Source organism: Puma concolor, chromosome A2 (assembly GCF_028749965.1).
Source record: "Puma concolor isolate L17-30 chromosome A2, mPumCon1.1.hap2, whole genome shotgun sequence".
NCBI lineage: Eukaryota > Metazoa > Chordata > Mammalia > Carnivora > Felidae > Puma > Puma concolor.
In genome coordinates, this window is record NC_141668.1 from 22,565,846 (window position 1) to 22,590,587 (window position 24,742).

General features: G+C 44.1%; 1 protein-coding gene and 1 long non-coding RNA gene across 3 annotated transcripts in view; one reads left to right on the forward strand and one right to left on the reverse strand.

Moving 5' to 3' along the window:
* MKLN1 (muskelin 1) overlaps nucleotides 1-24,742 on the reverse strand; it is a 378,677-nt gene that overhangs the window by 224,162 nt on the left and 129,773 nt on the right. The window contains exon 1 of one of the 2 annotated variants that reach the window (XM_086689867.1): nucleotides 2,045-2,185. The exons of the other annotated variant lie outside the window; for it this stretch is intronic. Coding sequence (XP_086545993.1) covers nucleotides 2,045-2,070 — 26 coding nt within the window. The 5' untranslated portion in view covers nucleotides 2,071-2,185. Of the gene's footprint in view, nucleotides 1-2,044; nucleotides 2,186-24,742 lie in introns of those variants that run through there. 2 annotated transcript variants of the gene reach the window in all.
* On the forward strand, nucleotides 16,964-19,652 carry LOC147583054 (uncharacterized). The gene is made up of 2 exons (XR_015244924.1): nucleotides 16,964-17,277; nucleotides 18,132-19,652. It is a non-coding gene; the product is annotated as an uncharacterized LOC147583054 (long non-coding RNA).

A 24,742-nucleotide genomic window follows, 5' to 3' on the forward strand; every position in this document is an offset into this window, starting at 1 on the left:
AAATTTTGGTGCTATGATTGTCTCAAATTTGGCTAGTGAGAATCCATAAAGTCAACTCTTAAGGAAAAAAGCACAATAGGGATTTAAACTTTAATTAAATTTAAAATTATTTTTTTTTCATTTTTAATGTTTATTTATTTTTGAGAGAGAGACAGAGAGAGAGAGAGAGAGAGAGAGAGAGAGAGAGAGAATGCAAGCAGGGGAGGGGCAGAGAGACAGGGAGATACAGAATCTGAAGTAGGCTCCAGGCTCTGAGATGTCCACTCAGAGCCCAATGCAGGGCTTGAACTCACAAACCATGATGAGATCATGACCTGAGCTAAAGCTGGCTGCTCAACTGACTGAGCCACCTAGGCGCCCCTAAAATTCTTTATTAAATTGTAATGTGACTACCCCCACTAATCTATCCCAGAGGACCTACCTCTGCTGTCCCAATTAATCAGGGCTTATATTTTTCTCCCTGGGGAGGCTATGTGGTTGTTTCCCATGGGAAAAGTCATTCTCCATTCCTAAAGTACAGCCATTAAAAAAAATAAATAAACCAACCTGTCATTTATTGAGTATACTGTTTTACGTACATTATTTTATTCTGTTTTTTGAGAGAGAGAGAGAGAGAAAGAGAGTGGATGAGGGGCATCAGGAGAGAGAATTTCAAGCAGGCTCCATGCCCAGCTTGAAGCCCAACTTGGGTCTCGATCTCCCAACTATCTAGGTACCAAAAATAATGGGTTGTGATACTACTTTATTGGGGCTGAATGTGTCAGCACCCTGTAGGAGACCACCAACCTGCACAGGGGTGCCATGACCTCAGGTGTTGGACGACCCAGAGGCAGCTGCCCTTGAGAGTATTTAAAGGACTTAGGCGTGAGCCACCCATGCTGCTCCAGACACTTAGGACCAGCACTGGCAGAGTCAGTCTGGAGAAGAGAGAGCACTGGGGAGATTATAGTTATCCAGGAAAGATATTAATGATCATAATTGTCACAGTTTATTCAGCATTTACTGTATGCCTAGCACTGTGCCACATGCTTTAGAAGCATGAGCTCTACAGTATCATCATCCCCAGTTATGGATGAAGAAACTAAGGCTTAATAAGGTTAAGTAAATTGCTCAAGGTCACACACAGCTGCAACTTATGCATAGCTCTGCCTGTCTCCAACACCCATGTTCCTACTCCTTTATTCTATGCTGTCTGGGAATATAATTCTCTCTGGTGTTTCCTTCTATAACCCTCAAAATACTGTCTTTCTGGAGGAAGTCCCAGTTCTGAATTTCCAACTGCCTTTTGTTTTTTTGTTTTGTTTTGTTTTTATTTTTTTTAAAGTTTATTCATTTTTGAGAGAGAGAGAGAGAGAGAGAGCGGGCACGTGAGAGCATGAGAGCACAAGCAGGGGAGGGGCAGAAAGAGAGGGAGACACAGAATCCGAAGCAGGCTCCAGGCTCCGAGCTGTCAGCACAGAGCCCGACATGGGGCTCAAACTCAGGAGCAGTGAGATCATGACCTGAGCCGAAGTCGAACTCTTAACCAACTGAGCCACCCAGGTGCCTCCCCGCCCCCCAGCCACCAACTGCCTTTTGGACATAGCTGCAACTTTCAGCCTTAACCTTCCTTCTAATGTTGAGTATACCAGACACATCTTATGTGCCTCATCAGATTCTCTTATCATCATTTTGTCACTTATTTTGTCTCTGCCACTGCTGCAGCTGCCTTGCTTTGTTTGGGCCCAGGTAGGCCCCCAACCTAAGGCCGGACTTATCTGCCACTTTCCCAGCCTGGTCCCTACCTTGACTGCCACTGCGTGACCAGGCTTGCCAGCTTCACACCATGAATTTCTGGCTTCTCTCTGTACTCCCCAACCAGGATTAAAGGCCATACTGTAGAGTATGTGGCTTGCTGAGAGGCTAACAAGGGGAACATATCATATAAACTAGAAGTATGAGGAAGGTTACTCCTGGTGTGGTAAATCTTGATCAGTGGGAATTAGGACATGGGAGGGAATCACAAATATGGATTCCTTTTCCTTTCTCCCTCCCAAGCACTTACCTGAGCATGTTTCCAGCACATAGCATCTGGAGGTATTCTGCATGGACATGCAGACATGCCTACTGTCTCTGCAGTTTGTTCAAACATCATCTTGCATTGTTTCCCATCTTTCTCTGTCTTTCTTCCCTTTTTCTCTCACTCTTGCTGCCCTGGGATTGCATCTCCTAAATAAAACAAGCATTAATTCTTGGTTTGAGTTCTATTTTCTTTTTTTTAAGTGTATTTTTAATGTTTATTCATTTTTTGAGAGAGAGAAACATAGAGCAGTAGGGGACAGGCAGAGAGAGAGGGAAACCCAGAATCCAAAGCAGGCTCTAGGCTCCAAGTTTTCAGCACAGAGCCCAAAACGGGGCTCGAACTCACAGACCGTGAGACTATGACCTGAACTGAAGTCAGCCACTTAATCAACTGAACCACCCAGGTGCCTCTTGAGTTCTATTTTCTATAAAACATAGGCTAAGATTTTCAGGGTCAATTTCTCTAAATGGGACCACCACTTCCTAAATTCTCTTGGCTCAAAGCCAAGAGACCAAAAGTCCAAGAGTGCATTCTAGAAGATAATCCTAACTGATAATAATTTTGTCAATATCATCACTATACCTGATAGAATTCATGTATTACCTCCACAAAGGTGCAGTTTATCTGGAAGAAAATAAAAATAATTAAAAGGATCCTTGGTGGTAAAAAGGCTCTGAACCAACAGTTCAAAACTAGACTTAATCCTAACCTGGACAACAGAAGCTCATCTGGGTTTTGATAATCCCCTGAAAGCATCAGAATGCCTGCCACATCCTTAACACCCTTGGGGTTTCTAATAGACAGGAAACCAAATTATTTACCAACTTATTCTGCCATTCCAAACAAAACCATTTATTCTAGGAGCAGGCCCCTGACCTAGGACAATAAACCTATGATGATGTGACGGGTTGCCAAGAAAGCTCTGCCCAATTGTCTGTCCTTGATGGTGAGCAGCCAAACCAGTCAGGTCCTTTGGGACAGTTGACTATGAAATACAGAGAGGGAGTCAGCAGTTAGCAATGGGCAGAAGCTAAAAGACACAGAAGGAGGGAAGAAAACTGAAGTCACATGGCAGCAGAAACCATGAGGCAGTAAAAGCTGTGAGATAGAGAAAAGAATAGAAAGTTCTTAGTAGCAAGGGCAGCAGAAGCAGAGAGTCCCAATAATTGACAGAGTACAGAGCAACAGATATTTACTATGGAAGAGGCCACAAGATAACCCAGCTGCTATGACTGTACTGTGTGCTGAATCACCTTCCAGTTCCCACTTGTCATTACTTAAACTTAGATTAAGGCAACCTGAGTCTGTCTGTTCTGTAAATTAAATTTTTGCCTCATATCTATATCCGGCAAGATCGTGGCAGGAAACTGAAGGTACACTCAGCTAGGGTTTTGAAAATAATTTGATGAAGACATACTTACAAGGATGTAGGCAGGGTTTAGGAACTTAAGAGGAATACTGAAGCACTTGAGGACTAGCAACAGTGGAAAACCAGCGCTAAAGAGACAAGGGAAACGTTGTCTAAAGCTAAAGAGACCTGGGAAGTTCCCCAGGTGGCTCAGTCAGTTAAGCATCCGACTTTTAATCTCAGCTCAGGTTTTGATCTCAGGGTCATGAGTTCATGCCCCACATTGGGCTCCATGCTGGATGTGGAGGCTACTTAAAAAAGAGAGAGAGAGAGACAAGGGTACCAAATTAGTGTTGTGGGAGTCCCGAAGGAGGTTATATCTATGATGGGAAATGGCTGCTGCCAGACCATGGTGCTAAAGCAGGAAGAAAAGAAGAAATACCTCAACCCCCTTTCCCCCCCTACCCTCTGATACTTGCTGCTGCCTCCCATTGGCCAAACCCAACAGCGAGCCAGTGCACTGAGGAGTCCAAATCATGTCATCACTGTAATAGCTTCATGGGGCACAGAGCAGGGCAGAGAAGGTTAGGGGGCTGTTGTGGGCTGACTAGTGGCCCCTTCAAAAAATAGGTTCACATGCTGATCCCCAGAACCTGAGAATATTATATGGTATAAGATGCGATTAAATTTAGGATCCTGAGAGGAAGAACTTATCCTAGATTGCTTGGGTGGACCCTAAATGCAGTCACAGATGACCTAATAACAGAGAAGTAGTGGGAGTTTTGAGAAAGAAGAGGAGGTAACAATGTGACCACAAGATCAGAAATTAGAGTGACATGACCACCAGCCAAGGAATGCCTGGAGCCATCAGAAGCTGGAAGAGGTGAGGGACAGACTCTACCCCAGAGCCTAAGGGAGGGAGACTGGCCAAAACCTTGATTTTTGTCTTCCTAGCCACCAGAACTATGAGAAAGTAAAATTCTGTTGTTTTAAGCCACCCAGTTTGTGGTAATTTGTTATGGCAGTCGCAATGTGGTAGAGCCCCTCCCTAAGGAACGTGACCAAAACCTCAAGACAAGGGAAGGCAACCTAGCTATGTACATGTACATGACCTTCCTCATGACTCTGTAACATAGAACGCCCAATCAGACTGTATGTCTGTATGTTACCATGTACGGGAGACAAAGAAGTAGAAATTGTATAAAAGGCTACACCCCACTCCGCTCAGGGCTCAGTCTTTCAGGCACGAATCCACTGAGCCTGGCTGGCACAAATAAAGTTGCTTCCTGGGAAGAAAAGCCTTCATGTCACGACTTTCTGTGCAAACCTTGCTGCTATTACATTTCTTGGGGTTTGCATCCAGGAGGTGGAGATGGTGTTTTACCTCTCTTGTTGCCAGGGTTCAAACCTCAGGGCACCGGGAGAGGTGACCTCACCTGGCACCAGTGGACTGCTTGATATGTAGGAGACTAGCCCCTCCCAGCGTGCCCAGGCAAGGACCCCAGATGCACAAAGGAACCAGGTGAGGCCCAGGAACCAGCTCAGGGAGCGCTGCCCTTCAGACTGGTTAGAACCAGGGTTCATTTTGGTAGACCTACCCCTAAGAGGCAGAAGAGAAGCCTGATCACCTCCTGGAGTTGCCTGACTAGTTCCGTAAGGAATAAAACTGCAACTCCAAGGCACTGGGCCCTGGGGGGGGGGGGGGGGGGGGGGGTTGGAGTTGCTGTGTGACTGTGTGTGAATGAGATGGACAGGGGAAAGGTTCCAGCCTGACCAAGGGGCCAAAGCAAGTGTTGAGTTTGGATCCGTGGTTCTATGCCAACCTCATAGGGCTTAAGGTGGCTTGAGATTTCTTCAGGAGTCTGATCTGGGTCAGGGAATGGTACTGAAGCCGCCAATGCTAAGAGGCACCTGAAATATCTCCAAGAGGAAAGCAGCCGGAAATAGACAAAGCGAGTGTAGGTCCTTGCCAAGTTAGCCCCCCCCCCCACCTTTTCCCTCTCTTGTGCATGAAAGTTGTCCGTTAGGAGAAGAAATGGGTGGAAAGCAGAGTAAACCGACTCCCCTAGAGTATATGTTGAGGAATTTCAAAAAGGGATATTCAAGAGATGATTGTGTGAAATTAACTCCTGAAAAGCTCTGCACATTCTGTGAAATTGATTGGCCATTGTTTGGGGTGGCCTGGTCCCCCAAGGACTCACTTGATAAGGAACTAGTTGGCTGAGTGTTTAGGATCGTTGTGGGGGATCGAGGCCACCCTGACCAATTTCTTTACACTGACCATTGGCAAGACCTGATCCTATCCCAGGCACCGTGGCTATAAGTCTATATTGAAGAGAACTGTAAAATTATGATGGCTTGTGTCACGGCTTCCTCCAAATGCCGGCCCAAAACTGAAAAACCCATACCATTTGGAGAACCTGTGGAAACCCCACCGCCATATGCCCTACCGTATCCTTCACTGCCACCTGCGCTTCCGGCTGCCTCAGCTGTTGAAACCCCATCTGAGCCTGCCCCTAGTCCCAAGGCCTTGCCACCTCTAGCACCACCGACCTCTCCAGATGTGACCAGCTCACCTGGACCACCGGTCCTAATCACATATGCCCCTCCCAGAAGGCAACTAGAAGATCAGACCAGTGGAGATAGTCCCTCCCTGCAGCAACACTGGGGAGCCCTACAGATGCCATGAGGGAAACTAGGGGAGCCATCTATTATGATCAGGAAAGCCAGATCTGAGAACGCTAGCGTGTTTTTGTGTACCAACCCTTTACCACTACGGACCTCTCAACCTGGAAGCACCATACTCCCTCCTATCCAGAGAAGCCCCAGGCTATGATTAAACTAATGCAGTCCCTAATCCAAACGCATAAACCTGCTTTGACGGACTGCAGCCAATTCCTCCTGACCCCCTTTGACATGGAGGAGCGTCACTGAATTACCCAGGTGGCCCTAAAATGGTTAGAGGAGAATGCCCCAGTTGGGACACTAGACACCCAGGCTTATGCTCAAACTCACTTACCTGGGGAGGACCCCAAATGGGACCCAGATGTCTCAAGTGTAGATGGAGGGCTCACAAGGACTGAATGGTATCAAGAAGCCCTGCTAAATGGCATGAAGGAAGAGGGGGAAAAGGCCATAAATATGAGCAAAACATCAGAAGTACTCCAGGGACCCAAGGAGAGCACAAGCCAGTTCTATGAGACTCTATGTGAGGCATTTTGTCTCTATACCCCTTTCGGTCCAGAAGCACCCGTTAACCAGCAGATGGTCAATGCGGCTTTTGTAGGTCAGGCCCAAGGGGACATTGGGCGCAAGCTGCAAAAGCTAAAGGGTTTCACCAGCCTGAATGCCGGTCAGTTGCTGGAAGTAGCAACTAAGGTGTTTGTCAAACATGACCAGGCAGCTTGGAGGAAAGAATGCTGGAAGATGCAGAAAAAGGCAGACTTGTTAGCTGCTGCCTTGGTGGAGCAGTCAGAACACTTCCAGAAAGATAATTCTCAGCAGAAAGAAAGAGGCCATGTGGTCCAGGGTTGGTACCAGCCAACATCATGGCCACATGGGGCCCCCTAAGATGATTTTGTGGGGCTAACCACCATGGAGGACTATGAGGAGGACTAGGACAGACCAGGCTCTATTTTGTTAGTCCCCCAAGAACCTATGGTCCAAATGAATGTGGGGGGCCAAGCCATCGACTTCATGGTGGATACTGGTGTGGAACACTCGATGGTGACCCAACCCGTGGGCTCCCTCTCACAAAGACAAGCCACCATTGTGGGGGCCACAGGTAGTCGGACACACCGTCCCTTCCTGCATCCTCAATGATGCAATTTAGGCAGCCATGAAGTCATCCATGAATTCCTATACCTCCCTGACTGCCCTGTGGCTTTAATGAGCATGACATATTGGGAAAGCTGCAGGTCCAGATAACTTTCAACTCTCAGGGACAGGCTGACCCTACAGAAACCAGAAGCAAAGATTATGACTCTCATGATTCCCCAAAGAGAAGAGTGGTGCCTCTACAGCCTCATGGAAGAGCCACAACAGGAACCTGAGCTGCCCTTCAGCATACTGGGGGTGTGGGCTGAGGACAACCCATCAGGACTGGACCAGAACATACCTCCAGTAATTGTAGAACTAAAGCCAGGGAGAGAGCCCATCCACCAAAAACAATATTTCATCCCTTGTAAGGCACAGATGGGAATATGGAAGCACTTGACGAGACTTCTAAAACACGGGTGCTTCAACCCTGTCAGTCATCTTGGAACACGCCCCTCCCACCTGTCCAGAAGCCGGACACCAATGACTATCAGCTTGTTTAAGACCTGTGGGGAGTAAACCGGGCCGCTGCACCCTGTTGTCCCAAACCCATACACTCTCTTAGGTCTTACCCCACCAAAGCTGCCTTCTTCACATGCCTAGACCTCAAAGATTCCTTCTTCTGCAACTGCCTGACCCCCAAGAGCCAATCAATCTTTGCCTTCCAGTGGGAGAATCCTGAAAATGGTCACAAGGGCCGGTCAACTGGACCAGACTGCCTCAGGGGTTTAAAAACTCCGCAACTATTTTCGGCACTGCATTAGCCTCAGACCTAAGAGCCTTCCCAGTGGATCAACATGGCTACGTCTTGCTTCAGCACGTAGACAACTTACTGCTGGCTGAGGTCTCAGGAGGACTGCATGGAAGGAACTCGGCAGCTCCCTACCCTCCTATGGGAAACTGGTTATAAGGTCTCAAGGAAAAAGGCCCAAATCTGTCAAAAGAAAGTCAAGAACACTGGCTTTCACCTCTCCCAGGGGCAGTGCCAACTCAGCCCACAGAGGAAGCAGGCCATTTGTTCAGTCACTGTCCCCTTGATCTGATGGCAGGTTCGGGAATTTCTCAGGGTCACAGGTTTCTGTACAATCTGGATACACAACTTTTTAGTCCTGGCGAAACCCCTCTATGAAGCTACAAAGGGGGGAGAGCGGGAGCCCCTGATGTGGGAATCGGTACAGCAGAAGGCCTTTGAGGAAATAAAGTGAGCCCTCACTAATGTGCCTGGTTTGGGGCTCCCAGACATGACCAGGCCTTTCTTCCTATATGTCCATGAGTGCACTGGCATTGCGGTGGGAGTCCTAATCCAGATGTTGGGGGTCATGGCATCACCCGGTGGCATATCTCTCCAAGCAGCTTGTCTCTGTTGCCCAGAGCTGGCCACCCTACGTATGAGTACTTGCAACCATAGCACTCTTAGTGTCTGAGGCTGACAAGTTAACTCTGGGACAAGAATCGACAGTCCACGTGCCACATTCAGTATTGACGTTAATGGAATACAAGGGACAATACTGGCTAACCAATGCCAGGATGGTCAGATATCAGGGAATTCTGCATGAGAACCCACACATTCATCGGGAAGTAGTGAGGACACTAAACCCTGCAACTCTACTGCCTGTCGGGCTGGGCCAGACAGATCACGACTGCATTGAAGTCATGGATGAGGTGTTCTCCAGCTGACCAGACTTAAGGGACTGGCCCCTCAAGGACCCTGAGGCTGAATATTTCACTGACAGTAGCAGTTTTGTGAAAGAGAGAGTGCCTTGCAGGTTACTCCATGGTGACCCCAAATTCTATCATTAAGGCCAAACCCCTGCCAAAGGGGACTTTGGCACAAAAGGCAGAGCTCATTGTGCTAACCCGAGCCCTCCAACTGGTGGCAGGGATATGTGTTAATATATACATAGACTCTCAGTATGCCTTCACCACCCTCCACGTACATGGGGCTTTATATAAAGAAAAGAGTCTAATAAACTTAGGAGGGAAAGACATAAAGTATGGTAAGGAAATCCTTGAACTCTTAGATGGTGTGTGGGCCCCTAAAAGAGTGGCAATCATGCATTGTGTGGGACATCAAAGGGGAGACACCACGGCTACACGGGAAAACTATCAGGCAGACCGAGAAGCAAAACTTGCAGCCCCCAAAGGAACAGCGGAATCAGCAGCTTTAATCGCCACACTGTTCCCTAGTCCATTGGCAAAATGGGACCCTAATTACTCACAACATGAAAGTACATGGTTTAAGACTGAAAAATGGAAGCTACCTCCCAGGTGGAAGGTAGAAACTTGAAGACAGCTGAGTGGCAATTCCTGAGGCCCTAGCTCCAGCTTTGTCAAGCACTTCCATCAGGAAACCAATTGGCTGGACAGCTCTTGAGACTATGTTGAGCTGACATTTCTACATCCCTTGACTCTCCAGCATAGCCCGAGCAGTATGTGAGCAATGTGAAACATGTGCCCGGAATAACCCATGCCAGGAACCCAAGGCCGCCCCTGGGGTGTAGAGTGTCAGGAGAGCCCCATTTGAAAATATGACGGTGGGCTTCACCGAGCTTCCCCGGGTCCGAGGCTGTAAATATCTGTTGGTCTTTGTGTGCATTTTCTCAGGCAGGGTGGAAGGCTTCCCTTCTCACACAGAAAAGGCACATGAAGTGACCCGACTTCTTCTAAAAGAAATCATTCCTCGATTTGGGATCCCTATCACTGTGGGATCAGATAATGGGCCAGCGTTTGTGGCTGAGGTGGTGCAGCTGGTGGCAAAGGGGTTAAAGATCACCTGGAAGCTACACACAGCACACCGACCCCAGAGCTCCAGGAAGGTGGGACAAATGAACCAAACCCTGAAGCTGCAATTAAGTAAACTATGCCAGGTGTTGGCAATAGCCTTGGTAAGAATCAGGTATAGCCCCACTAAGCAGATGGGGTTCCCTCCGTATTAAATCCTTATGGGCACCCTCCCCCCATCATCAAGGGCATTAGGGGGGATCTAAATGAGATAGGCAATCTAACCCTAAGGCAACAGATGCTGACCCTTGGCTTTACCCTAACCACCTTACACCACTGGGTTAGGGAGTGATTACCTGTGAGTCTGACCACAGACGCTTACCCCTTTAAACCAGGAGATGCTGGATGGGTGAAGGAATGGAATGTCCAATCCCTAAAACCCCTCTGGAGAGGCCCGTTCACTGTCATTTTGTTACCCCTACTGCAATAAAAGTGGCCGAGGTGGGTCCCTGGATTCACTACCGCAGAGTGAAGGCAGCATTCCTGATCCATCAACACCGTGCAAGCTGACCACACAGAAGAAGCAATCTGCAACTCCAGAGGCTCTGGGAGATTGTAGCCCTGCTTTAATCACTCTGGAAGTTTACTAATCTACACACGGCTGAAGCTTGAGAAATTGATGGTCCGGTGGAACAGATCGACTGTCCTTATCTTCTACCTCTGTTTCCTTCCTGTGATGTACTGTCACCCCTTGTTTCTTGCCGTTATGATTCTTGCTATACCTTTTGCCATAGGATTGGCAGAGGCTGCCCTGGCCAGTTGGGAGTGTGGTGAGTGGTTTCTGTTAGCGTTCACCTTCCTTTTGTGGATGGGATGTTCTGCTGGTATTGGTTGCTTCTAACTCTGGACCCCTTCAGCAGACCTAGATTTCTCATCACATGACCCGTGTATTCACATAACCAGGTCAGGTCAGGGAGTCACTTGGACCTTACTATACCATACCCACTTCTCATGCCAGGGAGAAGTCCTGAGGACCTGCAGACACAATAAGACCACCTATTTTATCTGCCAACGGAAGAGTCAATACACTTGTTTTGACCTACAGTATTCCCAACTGAGGAATGGTTGGAGGTCCGACACTCCCAGGAGGCCGGGGAGGGGTGGATTAATCAGCCAAACCCGGGTTACTAATCCCTACATGCCTGTATCAGTACTTTTTTTTTTCAAAAATTTTTTTTAATGTTTATTTTTGAGCGACAGAGAGAGAGAGAAAGAGAGACAGTGTGAGCTAGGGAGGGGCGGAGAGAGGGAGACACAGAATCTGAAGCAGGCTCCAGGCTCTGAGCTGTCAGCACAGAGCCCGACGTGGGGCTCAAACCCACGACCTGAGCCAAAGTCAGACACTTAACCGACTGAGCCACTCAGGTGCCCATGGTATCGGTACTTTTTGATATGTTTGCAGCTATTAACAAAAACCCTTTTTGGGTTCAAAATTGTGGAGGTCTCCCATGGGAAAAGGATACAGGCTCAGTGACAAGTGTATGTGTGAACAGACCTCATCCCAAGCCATGTGTTATGGTGACCGCTGGCCTTACTGCCTCTATTGGAGCTGCGTCTCGGCCACTTGGAAAGGTAAAGACAAGGCGGCACTCCTCCAAAAGGGGGCTGCAACCTCCAGCTGTAAACTGGGAGCCTATAACCCCGTTAATTTTATTATCCTTTTTTTAATGTTTATTTTTAATTTTGACAGAGAGAGAGAGAGCAGGAGAGGAGCAGAGAGAGAGGGAGACACAGAATCCGAAGCAGGCTCCAGGCTCTGAGCTGTCAGCACAGAGCTCGATGTGGGGCTCAAACCCACAAGCTGTGAGATCATGACCTGGACTGAAGTCAGATGCTTAACCAACTGAGCCACGCAGGCACCCCTAATTTTACTGTCTTTAATCCAGGAGCCCCAAAATGGGAAAATGACCTCAGAATTGGTATATATACATATACATATACATATACATATACATATACATATACATATACATATACATATACATATACATATACATATACATAGGCAAGGCACTGCCCCAGAAGCTGTGTTGTACTTCAAGAGGGTTGCTGTCTCACTCCAAGCCTCAACTCATGAAGTCTTTCATTCCTTTTATGGAAATTGAAAGTAGCCCTCCCCCCATCTCCCCCACAACAAGAGACCTGTCTCTTGCTTTAGCAGAAACTATAAAGATCTCTTCTTGCTATGTATGCGGGGGAACCAACATGGGGGATCAATGGCATGGGAGGCTAAAGAATTAGATATCTGCAAACCTTGTAATGGAACAGAATGCCCAGTCCTACTACCGGGGTTTGGCTCCTCAAAAACTCAATTACTGGGAAGAACTGCCTTGCCCGGTGGGGAAGAAAGTTCACCATCCCTTTTGGAAGCTTAACATGCCTAGGCCAAAGATTTTAAAATTCAGCTGCCTGGGAAACCCAAAGGCGGGGGTCCCCAGATGACCTTGAGCCAGATCCCTACCCCTTGTCTAACTTCTTTCATCTCCAAGAGGCCCGGGACAATGTCAATGTAGCCATTGAATGGCAGGCCCCAGGTGGACTATACTGGATATAGGGAAGGACAGTCTATATGATACTTCCCCCAGGCTGGTCAGGGTCATGTGTGCTGGGAACTATTCATCCATCTTTCTTCCTGCTCCATTTCGCCAGGGAGGAACATTTGGGAGTCAAAGTGTATGGGGATGGGGAGACTCAAAGGAAACGACATGCCCTATAAACTGGCAATTGGAAAGATGATGAATGGGCTCCCGAGTGTATAATCCAATATTATGGCCCTGCCACCTGGGCAAAGGATGGGTCCTGGGACTTCTGCACTCCCATTCACATGCTAAACCGCAATCAGACTATAAGCCATTGTAGAAATTATAACTGATGAAACTGCCAGAGCTCTTAACTTACTAGCCACGCAGCAAACCATCTATCAAAATCGCTTGGCCTTAGATTACTTGCTTCCTTCTGAGGGAGAAGTTTGTGCAAAGTTTAACCTGAGCAACCACTGCCTACAGATAGACAATGAAGGAAAAGTCATAGAAGAGATCACAGATCAATTGAGAAAGGTTGCTCATGTCCCAGTCCAGACCTGGAAAGGTTGGGACTCCAGTGAGTTATTTAGAGAATGGTTTTCAACTCTTGGGAGATTTAAAACCCTCATGGCAATTGATTTGGGGAGTTTGCTTAACCCTACCTTGCCTCGCTCCCCTGGTTATATGGCCTCCAGCCTCACGGAGGCAATGGTCGAAAGGAAAATGGCCACACAGGTGATGGTGTTATGGAACTATAAACCTCCAAACCAAGATGATGCTCTTTGACCCCAAACAGGGGGGGTCCAAGCATCAAAGGGTGAAATGTGGTAGAACCCCTCCCTAAGGAATGTGATGAAAACCTCAAAACAAGGGAAGGCAACCTAGCTATGTGCACGTATGTGACATTCCTCACGACTCCGTAACATAGACCACCCAATCAGACTGTATGTCTGTATGTTACTGTGTATGGAAGACAAAGAACTAGAAATTGTATAAAAGGCTACACGCTGCTTCATTCAGGGCTCAGTCTTTAGGGTATGAACCCACAGAACCCGTGCTAGCACGAGTAAAGTTGCTCCCTAAAAGAAAAGCCTCAGTGTCATGGCTCTCTGTGCAACCTTGGTCCCATTACAGCAAGTAACTAATATGGGCTAAATGGAGAATAACCAGCACAAAATCTATTAATCTCAAGTACTATGTTGACCGCAATGATATCCCTGATTACCTTGGCTGGAAATTATTTTGCCTACCTTTCTGTATTCTCTTTGGTACTTCTTTATGGACCACTCATATAATTCAAATGGAATGCTCTGAAGTTATTGTTACATTTGCATACAAAGTATATTTTCATCCTAACCAGATTATAACATTCTTTAGAACAAAAACCTTGTCATGTACATCTTTGTATCCTGTGAAAATCCTAGCACAGTGCTTTGAACAGAGTGGACATTCTGTAATTGGTAAATGAGGAAGAAAGCTTCCATTTGTCCATCTGTAAATGGAAAATAAAAATTTCCACTGACTCGCCTTTCAGAGATAATAATGGCAGTGTTTCCCAGAAACAATTTCTGCACCTGCAACAGAATGATATATCTGAAACACCCAATCCTGCTGAAGCAATTCCTCAGAAAAAATTGCATCTAGTTTTAGCATGCCCTCCATTCTATGTGGAGCTGAAACTTGGGCAGTTTCACCCTGAGGAGGAAAAGACAGGGGATAATTAAGAAAATATAAGAGCTCAGTATTGGTGTTTTCTCAGAAACTTTGGTTCATCCAGTAGATATTTATCAAAGGACTATTATGTTCAAGTACAGTCTGTAAATGCTGGGAAAACACACACACACAAAGAATAAGGCATGATCCCAAGTGAGTAATTGTCACACAATTTGATGAATGTTTTTTATAAGAAGAAAATTCTATGGAACCAGAAAGAAGGGAATGATTAACTCTACTGATGGGCATTTCAACAAAAAAAAGTCACATTCAAGCTGGTCTTTTAGGACTTCATCAGGCAGAGGCAATGTCAAGAGCATTCGGGGACCAAGAGAAATAATTTTGCCTGAACTGTTGCCAAGCAAACCGCACCCTCAGCTCAGCCCTATTGTATTCACAAAGACCTATTTTTATTCATTATCCCCACAGCTACTTTTTAAGAAAGGAGGAGAATGCTGAGTACTTCCTATTTTGCATCTTGGTACTTTGTGTGTCAAAGAAAGATTATCCGTAAGGAAAGCAGAGGTTAACTTGTAACAGGTCTAATAATGACTAGTCGGAATAGCCATCCAGTGAACTAATGAACTCTCTTACTTTTCCTCAGCTTCTACTTCATCCCTGAAAAGCGAGGCAGGCTATCCTCTGCAAGTGCATGGTACCAGCTCAGAAGAAAGCAGGCAAGGCATCAGAGCACCCTCTGGTCTCACTGCCCAGCACGAGGAGGCATAGGGCTGAAGCCCTTTTCCCTCCCCTAGGGTGACCTTCACATTACTTTTTGAGGGATAGATGAGTCTGGTCAATAGATGAGTCTGACCGCCCAGTTTCTCTCCCAGGACAGTCCTACTAGGCCTCTGAGACCAGAGCTGGCTGCTTCCAAGTAGGGCAAAACTCAGGAAAGCAGCCAGGAGGGAAAGACCAGTCTAAACCCACCCAGGGGCAGAGGGTTTTCCATCTTCAGCCTGTAGCGCCTCCTGGAAAGTAGGGAAGCTGGGAAACCAGATTCCAGCCTCAAAGTACACATCACTTGTCTTTGTTTTCTCAAGAAGCCTCTACCTTCCAGACCTTGCCAAGAAGCTAGTGGCATTTTCATGAAGCAGTAATAACAAGGACAGAGCGTTCTAGCCTGCTGGAGCCTACTGCCCGGTCACTCTTTCCACTGCCTTTTGTTTTCATGCATCATTCCCTCACTTGCTTCTCAGATTCCTCAGGGCTTTGAAAAAGCCGCAAATGCTCCCCGCGGTGACACCACCCAGCGTGCTGGCAGACGTTACTGACTCGCACCCTGCCCTAAGCCATGGCATGTATGCAAGCCTGACAACTGACACCCAGCCATACACCTAGTAAGAAGTAAGACAACTTCTAAAAAGCACCCCCCCACACACACATCATAAGCCTAGCTAGCAAAGGTAGGACTTTAGATTAAGTACTACCCTATGGACTGGTAAATCACATACCCCCATTTGATTCAAAATGAATCAGTAAAGCATGTTGCGGAGTGGTACTTCTCTATCCTTTCTTCAAGAATCTAAATGGAGCAACACGGGTGTTACCAACAAAGCACTGAAGTACTCTCACTGTGCTAATTCACTTATCTGTATATTAGACTGCATACAGACATACATACATGGGAGCAGAGGTTCTCAGTGATATTTGTGTTTGAGTATCACCTGTGGCCTGTTTCAAAATACACTGCAGACCTGCCCTACCCGAATCTGAAAATAAGGCCTACGTGACGTGTATTTTTATTTTTCAATTATTATTATTATTATTATTATTATATTTTTGAAGTTTATTTTTACTTTATTTTGGAGAAAGACACAGACAGCAATCGTGGGGACCATCCAGGTGCCCCCTTTTTCTTTTTTTAAAGCAGATATGTGTATTTTTAAAAGGCTTGACAGTGTTGGTTAGAATATGGGAAAGAGAGGGGCGCCTGGGTGGCTCAGTCGGTTGAGCGTCTGACTTTGGCTCAGGTCATGATCTTGCATTCATCGGTTCAAGCCCCACATTCAGGCTCTGTGCTGACAGTTCAGAACCTGGAGACTGCTTTGGATTCTGTGTCTCCCTCTTTCTCTTCTCCCCCTCCTCCCCTGCTCATGCTCTCTCTCTCTGTCTCTCAAAAAATAAAATAAAACATAAAAAAAATTAAGAATACAGGAAAGAGAAATTCTCACATATCCCTAACAAGAGTAAAAATTAGTTTAGCCACTGTGGAGAGTAATCTAGAGAGCAATCTAATAACTTTGAAAATGTACATATTCTTTTCTCTAGTAATTTCCATTCTAGGTATATTCTCTAGAATTCTCATACATGAACCCAAGGAGGCATATGCAAGGACATTAATTACATCATGATTTGAAGTAGCAAAAACCTAGACAACACAAATATTCATCCTCAGAATAGATCCTAGAATATTTATACAATGGGATTGTATTGCAGTACTGTATAGTATAATATTGCTACATTACAAAGAATGGAATGGTTCTACTAGTATCACATAGATAAATCTCAAAAACTTGATGTTGGAAAAAAAGTTTCAGAAAAATGTGAACACTATTTATCTACATATTTAAACACCCAAAACATATATGGTGTGTAGTAAAAATATAAAAACATGTGGGAACGGGTCCCAGTGTCTTCAAGACATTGGTTACATCTGAAGAGAGATAGGATGGGAGGGCTTCTTTTGTAACTATTTTTTTTTTTATTCTTTTAAAAAAATCTGAAGCAACTATGGCAACTTGTTATAATTTATTAAATCTGGTTAGTGAATGTAAATCCTGCTGGTTACTCTGAGGGTCATCCATAATAGAGGGACCTTTTGAGATTTTTAGGATTCTCAAATACTGAAAATAAAAGTTTGTTTATGGAAATGAGCCGTTCCCATAAATACAGATGACACTGCTGAGTCCTCTTAATAATCTATGCACCTTGAGATGTTTTTCTTTTTTTCTTTTCTTCTTCTTTTTTTTTTTAAAGTGTTTTTCATTAATGGAGGAGTTGTCGCATAGATTCACACACACTCTCTTACTCCGGTAAGTGACCTCCTGGATTTATGAGCATCCTTGACAGTCAGAAGTGCAACAGTATGAAATATCATATGGATATCATTATTATAATATTACCTACAGATTCCCATACTTGGATGAAAATCAGAATCAACTGATAAAAATTTTAATGCAGTTTTCCATACCCCAGCCTCTGATAATATGATGCATTAGTTCTGAGGTGAGACCCTGGAATCTATGTTTTCAGTAGTGTTGGCAAGAGATTCTAATGATCGCCCAGGTTTGAGAAATGATGATAACTAACAATAGTTACCTTCTACTAATGTTCTCAAAGAAGTCAGGTAGGGAGAGAGATGGGATTTTTAAAAAGCAAGAAAATTAAAGGAGGAAGGGGAGAATGAAGGGAGGAAGGAAGCGACAGAGTAAGCCTGAATTCAAATCTTTCCTATTCTATTTTGTCCAGACCTCTCCAGCCTTGAATTGCTTCTCCATCCCTTGAACTCTGCTAGATTCTAGTTTATCTTTAATGTTCATTGGCAATTCTGAACTTCCCTTTACATTGCTGTAATAGGCTATTATTTATTCAATGGGATTATGTCTTACTTCTTGAATTAGGCTATAAATTCTTCAGGACAGAGGCCATATCTTGTTTATCTTTGTATTTTCTATCATGTCTAACACAATACCTTGAACAGAATAAGCAATAAAGCATCATGATTAAGAATACAAGATAAAACGAGTTTTGAAATGTGGCAAGATACAAGATCAATATACAAAAATCAATTGTGTTTCTATGCACTAGCAATAAACAACCTGACAATTAAATTCAACACAATCTCTATCCAAATCGTAGCTTTTTTTTTTTTTTTTTTTTTTGGCAGAACTTGACAAGCTGACCCTACAGTTCATATGGAAATGCAACCCAGAATAGCCACTCTTGAAGAGACAGAACAAAGTTGGAAGATGTTCATTTCCCAATTTCAGACCTACAGCAAAACTAAAAAAAACTACAATAATCAAGACATAAGACATAAGGATACACATAGAGATCAATGAAATAGAATTGAGTCCAAAAATAAACCCTCACATTTATGGTCAAATTGATTTTTTGACAAGGGTGCCAAAACAATTCAATATAGTAAGAAAAGTTTTTGCAGTAAATGGTGCTGGGATGACTGGATATGCACATGCAAAAGAATGAAGTCAGATTATACCTCACACCATACAAATAAATTAACTCCAAATGGACCATAGACCTAAATGTAAGACTTAAAATTATAAAACTCATAGAGGAAAAACATAGAAGTAAATCTTTATGACCTTGGATTTGGCAATGGTTTTGAGCTATGTCACCAAAAGCAGAAGTAACAAAAGAAAATAATAGATAAATTAGACTTTAAAATTAAAAACTTTCGTGCTTCACAGGACACCATCAAGAAAGTACAAAGACAACCCACAGGATGGGAGAAAACCTTTGAAAATCATATATTTTACAAGGAACTTATATCCAGAATGTATAAAAACCTCCAACCCAGTAATAAAATGACAAATACCCGGTTAAAACATGGGCAAGGAATTTGAATAAATATTCCTCCAAAAAATGCCTGCAAATCGCCAATATGTACAAGAAGTGATATTCAACTTCACTAATCATTAAGGGAATACAGATCAAAACCACAATGAGATACCTCTTCACACCTACAACGATGGCTTTCATAAAAACAGACAATAACAAGTGTTGATGAGGATGTAGAGAAATTGGAACCTTTATATATTGCTAGCAGACATGGGAAATGATGCAGCTACTTTGGAAAACAGTTTGGCAGTTTCTCAAAATGCTAAACATGGAGTCACCAGATTACTCAACAGTTCTAGTCCTAGGCACGTACTCAGGAGAAATGAAAACATATCTTCACCGAAAACTTATACGTGAATGTTCATAGCAGCTTTACTTATAAACAGCTAAAACGTGTAGACAACCTATGTCCATAAATCAATGAATGGATGAACAAAATGTGGCATATCCACTCAGTGGAATATTTTCAGCCATAAAAAAGAACATGGGTGAAACTTGAAAACATGCTAAGTGAAAAAAGCTATTCACAAAAGACCACATATTGTAGATAAGGTCTTTAAAGAGATAAGTAAATTAAAATGAGGTCTTTAGGGTGGGCCCTAGTCCAATATGACTGGTGGCCTTATAAGAAGAGGAAATTTGGATGCATACAGAGATGACAGGGCTGTGCCTGCTCAGAGAAAAGACCAGCTGAGGATATAACAAGAAGGGAGCCATGTGCAAGCCAAGGAGAGAGGACTCAGGAGAAACCACTCCTGCTGACACCTTGAACTTGGACTTCTAGCCTCCAACACTGTGAAAAAATAAATCTCTGTTGTTTAAGCCACTTAGTTTGTGGTATTCTATTATGGCAGCCATGGCAAACTAGTGGTTGTTTGAATATGTAATAATGATGTGGTATATACGAAAGGCCTATGCTTTGAATTATTGTATTTTGCAGGGTGGCATCTTCTGATCACTCGTGTCACCAATTATTAGAAATATGAGAACTTACGTAAGAGACTCTTAAAAACTGAGAACAAACTGAGGATTGATGGAGGGTGGGAGGAAGGGGAGGGTGGGTGATGGGTATTGAGGAGGGCACCTGTTGGGATGAGCACTGGATGTTGTATGGAAACCAATTTGGCAATAGATTTCATATTAAAAAAAAAGAAATATGAGAACTTCCCCATTTTGCAAGGACATGCTAAGTGAAATAAGTGAGTCAGAGAAAGAAATACCATATGAGCTCACTCATCTGTGGAATTTAAAAAACAAAACTTTTAAACAAGCAAAGGGAAAAAAAAGAGGGAAGCAAACCAAGAAACAGACTCTTGACTATAGAGAACAAATGGATGGTTACCAGAGAGGAGGTAGTGGGGGGATGGGTTAAGTAGGTGATGGGGATTAAGGAGGGCACTTGTTGTAATGAGCACCAGGTGTTGTATGGAAGGGTTGAATCACTATATTGTACATCTGAAGCTAATATCACATTGTATATTGGCTAACTGGAATTTAAATAAAAACTTAAAAAAATATATGAGAACTTTCCAGAAGATCAAATATTGTATAGACTCTGTAGAGCCCTGGCCTTTGAGGATGCCCTGTTTACCAACCCAAAAAAAGGTAAATATTTAGAAGAAGATCTCTCCAGACCCTCGGGATTTTCATAAATTGGTAGAGATTGATCTAGATGTGCTTAAAACCAGGGAAAATGTCATTTAAAATGATGTTTAATTACTAAGAACTTTTAATAACATGGGGAAATGATTATATTATAATACCCAGTAAAACAATTCAGCATGCAAATTTAACATGTAGAGATAGAACCATCTTATTTGTGTAATGGTATGCATAGAAGAACGACTAAATAGAAATATAATTAAAATTAACATTAGTTTTTCATTATGGAGAGATTGAGTTATTTTTGTTTTTTTCTTTATACCTCTATATTTCTGAATTTTCCATATATTAGTTTTATAATCACAAACTATGCTTATGTTTTAAAGATTGAAAACGAGGGCAGACTAGGATCGAGAATCATAATCAGAAGACACAGTTTCTTGACTCATAGGTCAGATCTGACTGCTTTTGTAACCCTGATACCCTCCTGTCCTCTTGGGATTTGGCCATTGGATGTTGCCCCATTCCTGGAAATTCTGAATATGATCCTGCAGGTGCCCTTCTCTCTAAAACAGGTCTCTGAACACTGATCCTCCCTTCATACCTCTAACCTCTGACTCGGAACTTAGGCTTTTTTTTCTGGATTCAGGTGCTCACCCTCCTTCTCTACCAATGACTCAAACCAACTTCTCCTACCCTCTCTCACACCTTTCCCCCCGGCCTTTTGTACTCTGAGTGTACCCTGTATGCTGACAGCTATGTCCTTCATGAGCAGAGTGACTGAAAAGTAATAGGTACAAAATGAGAGGAGGGGGACCAGAAGAAGGAAACTTTTGAGGGGGGAATGCTTCTAAGGTTTCCTTCTCTGTGGAGGTCTGATGCTTCTGGCCTCTGTCTACTCCTTGTCCCTCCTCTAGGGCTTAATCTGGTGAGGTACACAGGGCATGCTCAGTTTAGCTGCTCTTTTCTTCCTCTTAGGTATCTGCCTGCCCACAGTGAGGATGTCACCTTGCTCTGCTCCTCTGAGCAGGGTCCTTTCCCGTTCCTACACTCATCTCCACCCTCAGCATGAGAAGGCCTGTCCTGGTCAATTGTTACTTGCAACTAGGTGAAAAGTCTACCTAATTCTACAATTCATTTAGTGCTTATTTATTCATTTAATATTTTTTAATGTTTATTTTTGAGAGAGAGACAGAGTGTGAGCAGGGGAGGGGCAGAGAGAGAAGGAGTCACAGAATCCAAAACAGTCCCCAGGCTCTGAGCTGTCAGCACAGAGCCCGACAACCCACAAACCACGAGATCATGACCTGAGCCAAAGTTGGACGCCCAACCGACTGAGCCACCCAGGTGCCCCCTGCAACTCACTTAGTATTTAATATCCCACTATTTCTCACAATAAACAGCATTTATCAGCAATCAAGATGGTATTTTGGTCTCCATCTGCTCACTCTTGTCTCATTTCTCATCTTGACCAGAACCCAGGATGGGGATTGGGGAAAAGAATGCTATTAATGGGAACTTCTCAGAGACCTGAAAAGGAAGTAATACTTGTTAAAAGCCAACTAGGTGCTCAGCATAAAGAGAGGAGTCTTACCTATGTTAGTTTATTTGGTTCCCACAACCACCCCCATAGTTGACATTATTTGCCCTTTTCACATAAGAGGAAACTGAGGCTCAGAAAGGTTAAGAAACTTGCCCAAGGTCTTACAGCTAGTGGGACTCTGACTTCAAAGCCCAAGCACTTTCCACTGCATAAGACATTGTCTTTGGGTGCTACCAAGAAGCTCCTCAGGGACTGAGGCAGCAATCTCGTCTTCATTAATACTTCATCCTAACCAACTGAGCTAGCAATTAAGCAACATTCAGGGAGGCAAAGGTGATACAGTCAAAGAACAAGGAAGAAGGCGGTCATAAAATTCTAGACGGAAAAATATCAAGAAATTTTATTTTTCCCAAAATTTCTTGGAGACTTTTGGACTTGTGCTGCAAATATTGCTCTGGCTTCCCAGGTGTAAAATAATTCAATTATACCTGGTGGTGGTGGTGCTGCTGCTGTTGCTGTTTCTTCTTTTTAAAGAATTTCTTTAAGTTTATGTATTTATTTTGAGGTGGGGAGGGGCAGAAAGAGAGGGAGACCAAGAATCCCAAACAGGCTCTGTGCTGTTTGCTTGAACTCACAAACCGTGAGATAATGACCTGAGCTGAAGTCAGACACTTAGCCAACTGAGCCACCCACGTGCCCTGATCCCTGGTCCTTCTTAAGTCAGACCACACATTATGCTCCTCTGAGACTGGCCTCAGCACTGTTGTCCCTATGCCTGTACTTGCTGTTAAAAGACAAATGTATGTCACATTGCCTTACCTTCATTATAATGAATAATGAATCTCTTCATAGTATATGAAAACAGAGGTAGTGAACTGATAAACAGAAAGTGATATTTAAATGCCAGCCATAGGGGCTGACCCTTTAAAGAGACCCTTTAAAGAGCTAAAGATGTTTTGATCTGACACTGAAGGATAGTCAGCTGGTGGGCTGAACCACAGTCACTGAGAGGGCCAACAATTCCCCACATGCCAAGGAACTAAGCAGCATTTCCAGGAGCGAAAACCCCAGTACTGGTTTCTTCTCATCTTTCCAACAAAAGCTCAGAAAGTACAAGGGCACCCAACAGGCCACTAAGCACATTCTCACTCACCCTCCAGGGAAATCTGATGCTGAAAAATGGACCTTTTCCAAAATAGTGGTTCAAGCCAGATGAGGAATTACAGAGAAGACAGCCTTCCATGGAAAATACCCTGCCTCCAAATCCCCAATGTCTTCATTAGGGAACTGAAAACACAGGCACACCAGCTGGTCTCAACTGCTTTGAAGCACTGTGGTACAGTGGAAAGAGCCCTGCTATTGAGATGGCAACAAGAGACGAGCCTTCTAGTCCCCAGCTCTGCCGAGTTTTAGCGAGGTGACCTTGGCAAAGGTACTTAACTTCTCTGGGCCTCACTTTCCTCACTTATTAAATGAGGTTTGACTAGACTATGATGTCTTCTGGTTCTGAAAGCCTATCTTTCATCTTTGGATTAGCATCTTACATTTAAAGAAAATTAAAGCAGATTCTTGGGTGTTGTGTTTCTCAAAGATTCTGTTATTCCAGCAATCATACCTCTCGCCTTTTCAGTATTCTTCTTTGGCTTCCCTTCTTCCACAAGAATAAATCTAAATTTTTCAGCATGGCATTCAAGGCCTTTTCTGATCAGCCCATGCCTATCTATCCAGCCACCCTCCCCTTACTCCCACCAATCACTTATTTTACACTGTGGCATCACTGGGCTATTTATACTCCCCCATAATACTCTTACTGCAATATCGGATATGTATTGAGCATGTACTCTGCGAGACACTCACCTTGGTAAGCCTTTGTACATACTGTTCCTGTGTGCTTGGACTGCATTGTATTAATTAAGGTAGAGCTTGCTATTATAACAACAAGCTATATAATACCAGTAGATTAACACAATAGAAGATTATTTCTTTGTCATGTAACAGTTCGGTGTGGCAAGCAGCCTTCCACCCAGGGCCCTTCGACTTTGCAACTCTGCCATCCTCTAAGCTTCAGAGTCCTTTACTCCCAGAGCTAACAACTGAGGAAGAAGAGGAAGAAAAGGCACACTTTATTTCTTAACCTAATCCAGAAATGATACGCATCACTTCTGCTCACATCCCATTAATGAGAACTGGCCACCTGGCCCCACGTAGATGTCTAGGGAATTGGCAATTGGTTGGGCCACTTCCCGGAAGAACATCATACTGTGAAGAAAAGCACAAGTCTTTGATGATCAACCAGCCATGTCATGCCCTTCCTTGACTTGTCTACGTAGCAAAGGCTTATTCACCCTTCAAACTTCAGTCCAACTGCTACTTCTTTTGTGAAGTCTTCCTTAACTTATGTAGGCAGATGTAGGTCCTCCCTATGCCCCACTGCACTTTTCACATTTCTCCATTATGACAGTTATCATACTGTACTGTGTGGTTTGCATGTCAGTCTACTCAACTGGATTGTGACCCTTGAGGACAGGAATCTTGTCTTTTCATTGTAAAACTACTAGCATTTAGAATCTGTTGCAGAGCTTAATTGAAATAAGTAAATAAGTAAGTAAGTAAGTAAATAAACAAATAATAAAAATTTTAAGGGCTCCTGGCTGGCTCAGGCAGTGCAGTGTTCAACTTCTGATCTCTGGGCAGTGAGTTCGAGCCCTACATTGGGTGCAGAGCTTACTTAAAATACATATGTACATGCATACATACATACATACATAGAG